This window comes from Schistocerca serialis, chromosome 2, assembly GCF_023864345.2.
Source record: "Schistocerca serialis cubense isolate TAMUIC-IGC-003099 chromosome 2, iqSchSeri2.2, whole genome shotgun sequence".
Taxonomy (NCBI): Eukaryota; Metazoa; Arthropoda; class Insecta; order Orthoptera; family Acrididae; genus Schistocerca; species Schistocerca serialis.
The window spans coordinates 838,935,460-838,950,277 of NC_064639.1; the positions used below are offsets into that span (position 1 = coordinate 838,935,460).

The 14,818-nt window shown below is 40.8% G+C and overlaps 1 protein-coding gene across 2 annotated transcripts in view; it reads right to left on the minus strand.

Moving 5' to 3' along the window:
• The window catches only part of LOC126458107 (TELO2-interacting protein 1 homolog), a 141,818-nt gene that overhangs the window by 76,436 nt on the left and 50,564 nt on the right, over positions 1 to 14,818 (minus strand). For both annotated transcript variants that reach the window (XM_050094935.1, XM_050094936.1), the window contains exon 6: positions 5,311 to 5,639. In XM_050094935.1, coding sequence (XP_049950892.1) covers positions 5,311 to 5,639 — 329 coding nt within the window. The remainder of the gene's footprint in view (positions 1 to 5,310; positions 5,640 to 14,818) is intronic.

Sequence of the window (14,818 nt, forward strand, 5' to 3'; positions counted from 1 at the left end):
CGGGTGCTAATGTTGATAGGACTGCTCTTAAGCTATCTTCATATCAATCCTTGACTTGGAGCAGATGCACTCACACACACTTGCATTTGCTGTAATACCATGCTTCTACAAAACTGGAGATGAACAAACCAACTTTAATTACAGACCTAAATTTTCAAAGTTGTTGGAGAAAGTGGCAGTTGAAAGAATACTGACTCATTTAACAGAGCAGAACTTGGTAACTGCCTCTCAGTTCGGCTTCCATAAAGGAGGTTGACAGAGCATTAACAAGAAAAATTACGCTCTTGCTATAACCTGTGACCTTGGCAAAGCCTTTATGTGGATCACAAGAGTCTACTTAGCAAACTAAAGTGTTGTGGCATTAATCATGTCTCTCATGCATGGATGGAATTTTATCTACCTCAGGCTTGAAACTAACTTCAACAACATGTGGAATGCTACTAGGATCAGTACTAGACTCACTCTAGTTTCTAACACGCAAAAATAATCTTCTGATGACTTTAAACTGCAGTCAAAAACTATAATGTTTGCTGATGACACATGCATACTAATCAAGGGTTCCAACCCATCAACAACAGACACAACTCCTACGCCAGCTGAAGCGACCCACTGGTAATAGGTTAAGTTTTAATGGTTCAAATGGCTCTGAGCACTATGGGACTCAACTGCTGAGGTCATTAGTCCCCTAGAACTTAGAACTAGTTAAACCTAACTAACCTAAGGACATCACAAACATCCATGCCCGAGGCAGGATTCGAACCTGCGACCGTAGCAGTCTTGCGGTTCCAGACTGCAGCGCCTTTAACCGCACGGCCACTTCGGCCGGCTTAAGTTTTAATCTCACAAAGATGCATACTGTAAAGTTTCAGACCAGCTACAATTACATGTTAGGACCACATGTAGACATCAATGGCCTTATACTATATGACACATGCTGTGTAAAATTCCTAGGGATCCAGCTGGATAACAAGCTACAATGAAGTCAACACCTCGATAAACCAATCACGAAATTCACTTCAGTGTGTTAAGCCCTTAGAACCACGTCTCATTGCATTGACCTAAAGACAAGTCTGTTGTCTTATTTTCCATATTTTCACTCCCTGTTGTATTGTGGAATTATATTCTAGGGCAGTGCACCTAAAGAAAAAAAAACTTTTATTCACCAGAAATTAGTACTCTGAATGGTGTCTAAAAGTAGATAACTGTACATCTTGTACAAGCCTTTATAAGAATCTTTGAGTTCTCGCACTCACTTCTAACACATTTGTTTCTTAGTGAGTTTTGTCAATGACGATAAAAATCAGTTTCAGCTGACCTGTGATGTAAATAGTCATAATACAAGACACAACATATATTTTCACGCAAACTTTGCCTCTTTGTCTAAGGTTCAAAATGAAGTAGTTTTCCGTGGTGGTAAGGCATACACCAAACTCCTGTCTAACATAAATCAAGAAACTGAGAGTCAAAAACACACAGTACTAGCCATTCTATCAATCAATTATGTGAATACCGAGATTCAGGGATTGAAAAGTTATGCTAAATATATGGCAAGTAGCAGTGTTTGTTATAAAGCTGCATGATGTTTCATAATGTACAATAAATCTGACATCGGCAATTGTCACGCAGCTTTACAACAATGCACTTACAGAAAACTGGTGAAAGTTGAAAATGGAGAGCTAATAATACAACCAGCAGAAATACGGAATGGATGGAAAGAGTACTTTGACAAAATGCTAGAGGGAAGGCATCAGGGTTAGATGAAGTATGTGTGGAGATGATAAAGGCAGCTGGAACTACTGGGTTGCATTGGTTTATATAGATTGATAAGATGCATATGGACTCAGAAATGTGTGTCAAAAGAATGGGGAAAGGGAATAATAATTCCAGCATTCAAGAAGGGAGGCAGAAAAATATCTGACAAATATCATGTGATTACATTGATATCAGAAATAACAAAAATAATGGAAAGGATACTGGAAAGAAGATAACGGGAAGAAGACGAACAGTATGGCTTTCAGCACAACAGGTCAACAGTGGACCCAATTTTTAGTATAAGACAGTTGATGGAAAAGAATTGGGAATATGGAAAAAACCTTGTGATGATGTTTCTTGAGTTACTGAAGGCTTACAATAGCATCCCCACAGAAAAGGTATAGAAAGCCTTGCAGAGAACGGGAGTTAGAAAACAAACAACTGAAATTCTTCAAGCAATGTATGACAGAAACTTCAGCTGTGCCCAGATCCAAGTTTGAAGAACTGATTGGTTTACAAATGTTACAATGTTGAGACAAGGAAGTGTAGTGTCATCATTATTATTTATAATGGTGATGATTGAAACTGTGAAAAGAGACGAACGAAGCTCACAGAGGAAGAGAGATGAAGTTATTGCTACTTGCAAATGGCATTTTGGTGTGAGGAACCAACAGTAAGCAGGCACAGGAACAAAAGACATCTTAAATTAAAATTAATTTATGTTGAACTGGTTAAAGCAGCACCATCAAAACTCATTGAGATATTGGCAGTGAGTTTTGACAAATGTCTTAGAGGTGACGATGCTCAAAAAGAGAAGAAAAAGGCAACAATTACATCAATATTTAAGAAAGGCAACAGGAGAAATTGTGCTAACTATCGTGGTATTAGTGTGATGCCATCCATGGCGAGAGTCTATGGCCGTATCCTAAAAAAGAGGCTAGAAGAAGAAATAACTGAATCTGAAGAACAAACTGGATTCAGGTCTGGTTGCTCCTGTACTAATGGAGTATTTACCCTCAAAAACCTAGTGAAGAAAAGGACAGCCAAAGGGCGTTATGATCCACCTTGTCTTTGTAGACCACCAGAAAGCTTATGGCACAGTTCCACAGTACAAGCTATGGACAAGTCTAATTGATAATGGCGTGTCACCGAGCTATGTGAAAGCTGTCAGACACCTCTACCAAGGTTGTACAGCAATGGTAAAAGTGAGAAATCAACTATCTCAAGAGTTTGAGGTGACAAAGGGATTACGCCAGGGAGGCACACTTGCCCCTTCACTCTTTAATATCTACCTAGAGGAGACACTAAAATCCTGGAAAAGGAAATGCGGAGGAATGGGTATTCCCATTGATGATGCGATCTTGTTCACTTAATTTTTTGCTGACGACCAAGTGTCAGTAGCTGGAGATGACGAAGGTGCAAATTATATGCTCCACAAATTACAGGAAGAATATGAAAAATGGGGGTCTTGTCATAAACATATCTAAAACAGAATATCTGAAAGTGGGAGAAAATGCTGTTAATGACTTACAACTCGGTGCTGATACTGTTAAAGGATGTCATAATTTTAGGTACCTGGGAGTGACACTCTGGCACAATGGTAGAAGTATGGATGATATAAACAATAAAATTGGCCAGGGCAAGTGAGCCATAAAACAACTAAATGGTAATCTCTGGAACAAAAACATAATGCACAGAACAAAACATACCATCTACCACACAATTATTGAAAGTATCATAACATATGGTGCAGAGTTGTGGGAACTAACTCAGAAGCAGAAAAATTGCCTGCTGGCTGTTGAGATGGATTTCTGGAGAGGGAGTTGTGGATATTCCAAGCTTGATCATATTAGACATGATAGGATCAGAGAGGTGATGAATGTCGAAAGCACAATCCTAGACTACATAGAAAGGAAGCACCTACTCTGGTATGGTCACTTACAGCGTATGCCAGACACAAGATGGCCAATACATGTATGGCAATGGACTCCACATCAAAGAAAAAAGTGCGGTAGACCTGCAAGATGCTGGAAAGACAACATCAACAAAGCAATGGCGGCAAGAGGTCTTAATGAAGGAGACTGGAATGACCGTGAACAACGGAGATTGGGATGTGAGAGGCGGCTGCAGCCGTAGAAACCTCGCTCATAGATATAAATTAAAAAATCGAGAGATATGGAATGAAGTTCAGTGTGGAGAAAAGCAAAACAATTGTGATAACCAGAGAAGACAGAGATAGAAAGGGACAAATTAACATTATAGTTCAGGGTATTGAGACTGCAGATAACTGTAAATTTCTAATAAGTGTGTTAATGGAAAATGCTAGAACAGAGGCAGAAATTGTCAGAAGGGTACAACAGAGCAAAGCATTTTACCAGTGTGTGAGGGACTTAGTTTGGGGAAGAGGGTGCCAATGAAGTGGAAGGAAGTGACGTGAATACATACTTTACACCCATACTGACATATGCATCAGAGACTTGGACAATGCCAAGAATAGAGAAGAGTAGAATCCAAGTCAGTGATATGAAATTCCTAAGAAATGCAATAGGGAAAATGAGGAGAGGCAAAGTGAGAAATGAAGATGTTAGGAACAAAATTAGATAAGAAAAGTTGAATGAGAGAATTGAGAATAACAGGTTAGAATGGTTTGGACACTTAAAGAGAACGGAGATGGAAGAATACCAAAATGGATGATGGAGGCGAAGTTTGAGGGCAAAAGGGCAAGAATGAGACCTAGATGGATTGACTCAATAAAGACGAGTTTGAGAAGAACAGCTATAATAGAATAATAATGGAAAGACATCAAAAAGTGGAAAAGTACCATAAACGTTCCAACCAGGCCTGATACTGGGTAAAGGAGAAATGAAGACAATGAAAACTGTAATTCTTAATGGTGATCATAAGAGCTTTTGCCTTATGTGCAGTCACTTTCTTCTGCTGATATACTGGGTGTTTCAAAATTAATATCAGGGTTTTAATAATTTGTAGTGTTTATTACGTTCTACTCACAATTATAAATAATACATTAAATGAAAGAACAAAGTGAATGTAATAAATACTACAAATCCTTAACACCCTGATATTAATTTTGAAACACCCAGCACATAAGAAATATCTGATGCTTAGGCCTCTGGAATACTTACTGCACTCGGCATTAACAACCAAGAACTGCTATAAGAGTAAACAAAAGCAGTATTCTTAAGAATGGCAGAACTTAGAACATCTGTCAGAGCTATGGCAACACTATATAAAGTGGGTGCCAGAGTACGTACTGCTCCAGTTTACCGAATAATGGTGTAAATAGAGTTATGTCCTCCCTCCCATCATGTAGTCAACTGAACGTATGTAAGGGAGCGAGACTCAAACATGGGTTGCACACATTCTTAATCCATCAAGAAGTTTCAAAACAGCACAAACTTTGCTTCTTCAGGGTGAAAGATTCATTTTTGAAACAAACAATCACTCAATCTATCTACAGAGAGATTGTTATATCAGGAAGCTTTTAAACTACTGTTTTATTAAATTTGGGCTTAACTTTATCTTTGTATCCACCTGTACCTTGCACTGTTCTCCAATAAATGCTGACAGGCTACAGCTAGGCTTTTCCGGACTGACGGGTGTCCATGTTTCCGCAGACTTTCAGCCACCAAAATAATGGGCCGTTCAACTTTGCTGGCTGCTGCTCTCTGCCACTCCACTGTCCTGCCATGAGCATTCTTCAGGACTGCCTCTGTATCCTGCGTAGCACTCTCTGTTCGAGATTGTTTGTATCTCACTGTGGCACTGTGGACAAGTTCTGCCAAAGACTTCGGAACTGCCATGTTATCAGGCACTGAGCTGTCACCCAACAACAGAACCAATAGTTTCCACCATGCTTCAAGAGCTACCTATTGAGACAAAACACAATGTTTCCATTCATTCATAAATTTTCACATAAAAAAGCAAATATGAACTAGATAATACAACAAAACATGTTTGTTTGGTAAAAATATTGGTAGTTAAAGATAAACTTTGCAAGATACTATAAAAAGTATGGCAGAAGATATTTGTCAGACATTCCCTCCATTCCAGACCTAACTGAAAGAGAGGAAAGGACTGATGCATGAGTGCATAACAATTAACTAATTTTTGTCATTTTGTACGTTTTCCATTGTTCCTTAGTTGCTTTTATATTCACAAAGATGTATCCTGTGCTTGCAGCTAAATGAAAGGTAGGTTGTTTGTGCCATGTGTGTTTCGCTTCTTTTATTTGTTAAGCATCTTCAGTGGTCTATAATATATATCTGTTTTATGTATCTAATAATTGCATTATATAGTAATTACAAATACTTTAATACAATACTTTTTCTTGTTATTCTTTAGCTTTCTTAGGACAGAAAAACTTTTTCAGCACAAGTTTCATCATGTTAAATTACCATTTAATGTTACTTCAATTTCTGATGTTATAAATCACAGTTGTATTCAGTTGGTCCGCATACTCCAGATGGCTGATGGCTGGTTTCCAGCATATTTTCAAACACATTTATTTGAACATGCCACTTTCACTTCTCAATGCGCGCACGTGCGTGAGTGTGTGTGTGTGTGTGTGTGTGTGTGTGTGTGTGTGTGTGTGTGTTATCAGTGGGTTGTTGATTATACTGATTTGGTGGTCATTTATTACTTTCTTGTTCATTCCAAGGGCTCATTTTATGTGAAAGTTTTCCTTTAATGTTAGGCGTCTGCTGTAATTGTTCACTCTCATAATTTTCATATCCTGTTCCATATTAGATGGTTCATGTCCAGGCTTTATCAGATGTTCAGCAAACAGATAACAGCTATTCTTATGTGTTTTTTAAATCTAGTTTTTAAATTTCTGCCTGTCATTCCCAGACACACTGATTTGTATTCTTGATGTCCTGACAGGTATATATCAGCAGTATGCACAAACATACAGAATAGTAACACTCATGACATGACTAACAAAAAGAAATGATACACTTTACTATATAAACACAAATCAACACACACAGTAGCAAATATACTGAAGAAAAAAGGATTACACATTGCTTACAGAACAAGAAACACACTCCATTCACATTTACAAACACCAACAGACAAACCAGACAAATGCCAGAGTGTTGGTATATATCTTGCAATGAATAAGAAAATAACATATGGTCAAATCAATATAAACAACAACTCACTGATAATGCTAGCCGTTACGACAATAACAAACAGAGATGTAAAACATAACCAGACTAAATAATAAATTAATCTCCCTGTTGCTCCCCCCCCCCCCCCCCCAATCCCCCCCTTACACACACACACACACACACACACACACACACACAAAATATCAAACTACACAAAAACACAACACAAACAAAAAGATTAATGATAAACACACAGTGGCAGCTGTCAATACTACACATTGTAAACATTTACAATCAACAAATTTGGGAAAGTGGAAGTGGAGTGTTCAAATAAATGTGTTCAAAAAAATATTTTTGAAAAAATGTTTTCAAAAAATGTGTTAAAAAAAATTTCAAAAACCGGACATCTTGTGGATGCAGACTGACTAAATAAAACTCCAAGATGACACAAATGCTTTAACTACATCAGAAATATCACTGATCTAGTTCAATATTTATTTAGAAGCACAGAATCGTCCTCAGGAAAAATTAATTGTAACACTAAGCTGTTAGCAAATGCAAACAATTTTTTGTGTGGCGTGGCATTATTAACCATAGATGAGAAACAATAAACATTGTCTTGGGGTTTGATAATAGCAATCAACAATGAGGTATGAAAAAGCATGTTAAAAAGATAATGGTATAAATTTTATCAGAGGAGAAAAGAAAAAGGCAAATGGGAGTAATGGAAAGGGGAGTGGTAAAAAATAATAGTTTTAAGCATTTAAAGCAGAACACAGTTAACAAAGAGGCAAAAACAACAGCAGCAATTGCAAAACAAACTTCAGAAAAAGGAAAACTTTCTTTGGCCATGTGGGTGAGCAGTTCAGGAGATGATTGGTGAAGCGTTTCATACGAAGCACTGTTTTACAAGGGTTGGAACTTAAATAGTGGCAACTATTTATTCACAACCGATACAAAAGAGGTACATGTTTGCACCTGTTACTGTACTTCAAAGTAGTCACCAGTGTTGTGTAGAACCCATTGCCAGGGATGTGGAAAGCGTAGTGTACCATTAGCTGAGCCTGTTCTGTTGACAGTGCGAATGGAGCGGTCTACTGCCTGTCGAATCTCTGGAACAGTTCTGAAGCGAATGCTTCCTTCATCTTCAGAATCAAATCAAAGTCACAAGGACTTACGCCCGGGGAGTATGATGGATGGTAGAGTACTTCCTAGTCCCATTGACCGAACAGAGCAGCCACAGCTTGCGCTGCATGCGCCCGCACACTTTTGTGCAAAATGATGGGTGGTTTCCGCAGAAAGTGATGCCACTTTTTTCGCAAAGCTGTCGCAACCCACCCATCACTTTGCATGACAATGCGTGGCCACATATAAAGCAAGCTGTGGCTGCTTTGTTCGGTCGATGAGACTGGGAAGTACTTTACCATACACCATACTCACCGGACTTAAGTCTTTGTGACTTTGATTTGATTCCGGAGATGAAGGAATCACTTCATGGCATTCGCTTCAGAACTGTTCCAGAGATTCGACAGTCATTCGCACCATCAACAGAACATGCTCTGCTAATGGTATACTATGCCTTCAGTATCACTGTCAACGGGTTCTACGCAACATTGGTGACTACTTTGAAGGACAGTAACTGGTGCAAACATGTAACTCTTTTTTATCAGTTGTGAATAAATAGTTGCCACTATGATGCTGATGCTGACACACACACACACACACACACACACACACACACACACACACACAAAGCAAGCACAGAACAAAATTTAGAATTTTTTACTGTTGCTCTGGGAGAATATGGTACCTGTGAACTGCTTAGCAAAATAATATTGATATTAAAACCACAGTTCGCTTAAGAAAACTGTAAAATTACAGCCAGGCATAATGACTGACCATTACTTACTTTCAGGTGGTGAAATTTAAAGTTCTGCCAATAGACGCATGTAAAAGTAAAAAACAAACTGTTCTACCTTTCAGCACTATTGGTTGCTTTCTCCAGGAGAAAAGACAGATAAGTTGGGGATGACTGGGAGGAGGGGCAGGTCACAGTGACCCCACGATGAGAGGAAGAAATGAGAGGTAAACTGAATACTGCAATTAAGAACTAGGAGGGAATGGAAAAGGAGAAAGGGAAAAAAGAGACAGAGAAAGAGAGAGAGAGAGAACCAGAGACTAATAAGAAAAACTTTGAGATAATAGAGTAATTCTTTATCTGCTCTTTTCCAATTACTTTTTTATTTTATTTTTTCCTTCTCTCTTTCTCTTTTTAGTTTTTCTCCTTTTCCTCTTATTTATTAGTTCTTAACTGCACTACTAATTTCACTTCACAGTTCTCTTCCTCCTAACACTTCTTTACTTTTCTGGTCCTATTGTCTCTGAACTGAAGCTACTGCAGTGTTTATGAAACTATCACCTTCACCTCCTGATGATTGTCCACTCATCTTTGCCTCCCTTTGTCCTCCTAACAGATGGGTCCATCTCAAAATAGGATTTGTGTAACCTGATGCTCAACCCCCTGCCTCCCTTTCCAATCTTCCCCAATTTATTCCTCTTAGAATGAGCTAACAATTCTGAGAACAAAGATAGTTTTTCTACTTTTATATGTATGTGGGGGGGGGGGGGAGGTGGAGGGGGGGGGAGTGAACTGCTTGGACTTCTGCAGTACAACAAATACATAATGAATAACATTATGTCAGAACAATGGATGTACAGAAGGTTATAGTAAAAAGACAATATTAGTTAGTATATGATAGATACTTTCACATAATATCAAGTGTGTGTGTGTGTGTGTGTGTGTGTGTGTGTGTGTGTGTGTAGAGATACTTACAGTTGCTCAACGGTGAGGTAATCAGTGCCCTTACATACATTAAAAGAAATGAATGTGGATAAAATTACTTAAAATTTTATCACAGTGAGGAGAAAATGTAGAAAATGACACTCATACATTCATCCCATCTCACTCATGCTGGCCCACACAATTACTCTATCTCACACACCTTGAGAAAACGGAGAAAGGTGCTATACCTGGGATTAAAACAGAAGGAAAACAAAAGAGGAGCTAAAATAGAGACACAGGGAAATGTGACTGGCAAACCACTTACAAAAAATATGGATGGGTCAGTCACCCTGTAAACACATTAAGAAAATCTCTCTAAAATTTGAGGAAACAAGTGGGACACATCGCAAAACCTTATAACTCTCATGAAATTTGTTTGAACATTTCTTCAAATAGAGGGCAGATCTGCTGGCAAATCTGCTGCTGCCCTCTGATTGAAAAATAAAACAGAGCCCGTTTTCTGTCACTTCCAGCCACTCATGTTCCCATTGACACATGACTCTGTACCTAAACAGTGAGACAATGGCTTGCAGGGAGATGGTACACCGAACTAACTGAGGAACATGACACATCTTGGCTGCTGCATCTGCCCTTTCGTTCCCCACAATACCCATGTGCGCTGGCACCCAGCAGGAGGACACCTACTTCCCTAATCGTTACAGCTGGACGAGGGTGTCCCGCATATCTTGGACTACTTTATCAGCAGAGACTGAAGGATACTCAGGAAGTTGGAACAAACAAGAAATTTGGCAGGTAAGGCATATCTCATCTACTCCAGCATCCTCAAGATTGCAAGTAGTTCCACATCAAATATACTGAACTTCAGAGGCAACTAATTCTTGAGAACAAGACATGGGAAAATGATAGAGCAACCATCGAAGTCCCGCTGCTTAGATCCATCCATGAATACAGCTGCACAGTCAGGGTGCTCATTTAAAATTTCAGACAATAGTGTATTAAAAACAGAAGGTGGAGTGCAACCTCTCCTCTACTGTACTAAATCTAAAATTGCTCTGAGCCTCTGCAGCAACCAGTGTGTCAGTCAGTTGAAACCCCAGATTTAAGGCTGTACTTGCCCCACACCAATGGACTCCAACACACACTTCACAAGGATCCCAAATGGACTCGTTGCCCATGGACCGTTGGTTACGAAGCAATCGACAGCTGAATGAGCACTGGTATAGTACGCTGGGGGAAGTGGGAGTAGCAAGCAACTGCCACACCGTGAGAAGCTGCCACCAGATGGTAAGTAGCAGTTCCCCACCGCCAGCACAAAGACTGGTTATGGAGCTTCACCTGTAAGCGTCAGTGGCCAGCCTGATCCCTTCATGGTGTACAGTGTTAATGACTTTCAGGTACCAAGGTCTTGCTGATCCATACATTATGCACCCATCATCCAGCCACAATCACACGGAAGCCCCGTAAAACTGGAGCAAAACCACCCTGTCCACTCCCCAAGACCTGTGGCTAAGACACTTCAAAATGTTCAGTGCCTTCTGGGACCTTGCCATCATGTCCTTCAGGCGTGGTAACCAAGACAGCTTGGAATAAAAAAATGAAGCTCATAAACTGCACTGAGTCTTTAAAAGGGAGAATGGTGTTCTACTGTAAGTTGCAACTGACGAATTGTTGTTGCAACACATAGGAGGAACAGAAAACAGCAAACTGTCACAAATAAGGAGCACTGTAGGGGACTGCTCACTGTAGACGTGATATTGTATACGGCTATGGCAAAGAGGGTATCACTTAAAACACTGCCCTGAGGAACACCATTTTCCTGCTTGAAACTATCTGACAGCACGCCATCTACTTGGTACGCAAAAAGCACTTTGATAAGAAGGATCGAATAAAGATGGGAGATCACCACAGAAGCCCCATTGGTGGAGCTGCCACAGAATACTGTGTCTTCAAGTACAGTCATATGCCTTACTGATATAAAAAATATATATCCATAAAATGCCATTTATATAGGAAAGCCTGCTGAACAGCCTCCTCTAGCGGGGGCCGGTTGTCGACAGAGGATTGAAATCTCCTGAGTCCACATTTCAAGTGACTTAGGAGCCTCCTGGTCTCTAACATCCAGACTACATGAAGGATAACCATATGCTCCAACGTCTTTCATACACAGTTTGTTAAGGCAATACTCTGGTTGCTACTCTGAGACACATTCAGTCCTTTCCCAGTTTGAGAACAGGTACTAAAATTGCCTCTTTCCACCAACTAGGAAAGTTGCCTGTCTGTCATTGAATTAAAACATTGTAAGAGGACTTCCTTTGACCCTAGTTGCAAGTTCCACAGCATGCTGTATTGGATTTGCTCATGACCAGGTGCAGTATCACGAGCTGCAGACAGTGCCAAATCCAGCTCTCACATGGAAACTGGGCTGTTGTTAGATCTGAAAGCCAACTCACCCCTTTCCATGGTGGCACGGTAATGACAAAACACTGGATCCTAGCTGGCCATGACAGTAGTCAGCACAAAATGTTCTGCCACTGTGGGTGTGATATCTCCAGGTGTTGTTTGGAGACAGCTCTGATTCAGCAGTAACCAACTGCCTTTGATGGAAACCCTCCTGATAGCTTCCCATACAGTAGTACAAAATATGGAACGGTTGATGGAGTCCAGGAACACTTGGCATGACCTTTTCTTGCTCTCCTTGATGATGCATCAAGTCTTTGCCCTGGCTAATCAAAAGGCTGTGAGGTGTTCCGCCATTGTGCAGCACCTTAACCGTCACAGAGCAGCACACCATATCCAGATAACTGAATGGCACTCATCAGCCCAGTAAGAGACAGGTGGCCTACTAGGATGATGGAGGAATATTGGGATGGAAAAGTCAGCGGCATGGTGGATTACTCGTGTGACGTGGTCCATCCACTCCTAGATGCTGTCACAGCATTCAAACATGCTAGCTGGCTGAGCAGCATCCAGTTGGTTCTGCGGATTCTCCATCATGGTTGCATCCTTTCAGGGAAAGCTCCATCCAGTAGATGAATGCAGAGTGGGAAGTGGTTCAAAATTGTTCAAATGGCTCTGAGCACCATGGGACTTAACATCTGAGGTCATCAGTCCCCTAGAATTTAAAACTACTTAAACCTAACAAACCTAAGGACATCACACACATCCATGCCCGAGGCAGGATTTGAACCTGCCACCATAGCGGTCGCGCAGTTCCAGACTGAAGTGCCTAGAACTGCTCGGCCACTCCGGCCAGCTAGTGGGAAGTGGTCACTGGAATGAAGGTCTTCAATGACTTCCCATTGAACAGTGTCTGCAAGAGCTGGAGAGCAGAAAAAGAGATCTACGGTTTAGAATGACCTAGTAGCAGCACATAAATTAGTGGGAGTGCCTGTGTTGAGGATGTACAGCTAGTGAGACATCATAAGTCTCTCCAAAACCTGAACTTGAGGGCAAGTAGAGGTCGAGCCCCTAAATACATTACAGGCATTGAGGTCTCCCAGTAGCAGAAATGGTTGGGGGAATCGTTCTATAAGATCTGTTAAATTCTCAGAGTCAATCACATCACGTATAGGTAAATACAGTAAGCAAACAGTGATCCTCTGACACACTTCAACTGAAATTGCCTGCAGGTCAATAGCTAAAGGGAGAGAAGAGTAGTGGAGCATGTTATTGACAAACGAGGAGACCCCTCCCTTGCCCCTCTCCCTAGTCAGGTCATGCTTGCAATAATCCCCCGTAGTACAGGGGCATCATATGCTTTAAAATGCATCTCCTGTAAGCACAAGCACAAGCACAGGTGGCATTCTGTGCCAACAGTTTCACAGTTCCTCCACATTTATCCTGAACCCATTATGTTCCACTGTAATATGGGAGTCATCTATCATGGAGGTCGCACTTTACCCTATCTTTCTGCCATGGAGGTGAGCCCATAGTGGGTGGAGATGTTCAGTGTTGGAGCAAGATGTGTGCCCCAGGCCAAAATCAAGGTCCATCGGCTCTGTAGGTGAGTCATGAGAGATGTTATAGGGAGGATGTTAACATCATCATACTGCATGGTTTGTGTCTCCATTAGCAGCTGATTCTTTGTCATAGGCTTCAGTTTCTTTGCCTGGGGAGGTTTTGGGGCCACAGCCTTGGAGTTGGTAGCAGCAGTGCTGGATGGTGGACCTGTCTGAAGCTTTGTAGGAGTAGTTACGCAACGTTGGCAACACAGCCTTGTCTCGTGTTTTGCGAGGAGATATGTGCTTGGAAGTGATTGCAGTAGCACAAGTGCATTGACAAACACAGGTGCTAGTGCTAACACTAGCAACCTCCATTTGTGTAGCAGCATCGGTCTTCTCAAATTGCTGTTTAATGACAGACGCACAGGTGGTGGTGAACATTGGGGGCTGCATGGCCTTATTGATATTTTTGGCTTGACCATAAGAGATATGCTTGGTTGTTTTGATCTCTTGTATCTTCCTTTCTTTGAGGTAGACACTACAGTCCCCACTCCAGACAGGGTGATCCCCAGAACAGTTTACACTTCTCAGAGGAAGGAGATGAACAACCAACTCCATCATGGGCGGCCTTGCAACATTTTTCATAAATGGCTTCTCCCTTACAACATCAGCTGGTGCACCCAAAGCACTGTCATGTAAAGAGTGTGTATGGAGACATAAACCACATGCTGAGGTGAAGGAAACATGTCTTAATGTGCTCTGGAAGTTTAATGCTGCTGAAAGTCAGCATAAATGAGTCAGACTGGATAAGAACATCATCCACCCTTTTCATGATATTCTGCATGTCAACTACTACTTCTTGGGGCCACTTAACTTTCAGTTCTTCTTTGGAATGTCCAGCAGATCCATGCATGTCACAATGTCTTTGCTGCAATCCAATGTGGTGTCGAGCTCAGTTTCAATGGCGTATTCCATAGGGCATTACACTTCCTGCAGGTTTGTTGTCTGCTGGGAATTAAGAGGTTTCGACCAATAATGTCCCACTGCTTAACTGATTGATTTTAATGTCCCTGTGATTCCCTCTAAACCCTTTCAGACGTAAAAATGAGAGATTTTCTCAAACATTCCCTCTCTTCTTTTAATTATCAAATATAAATTCTGTTCTTCAGCATCCATTCCATTACTAAATG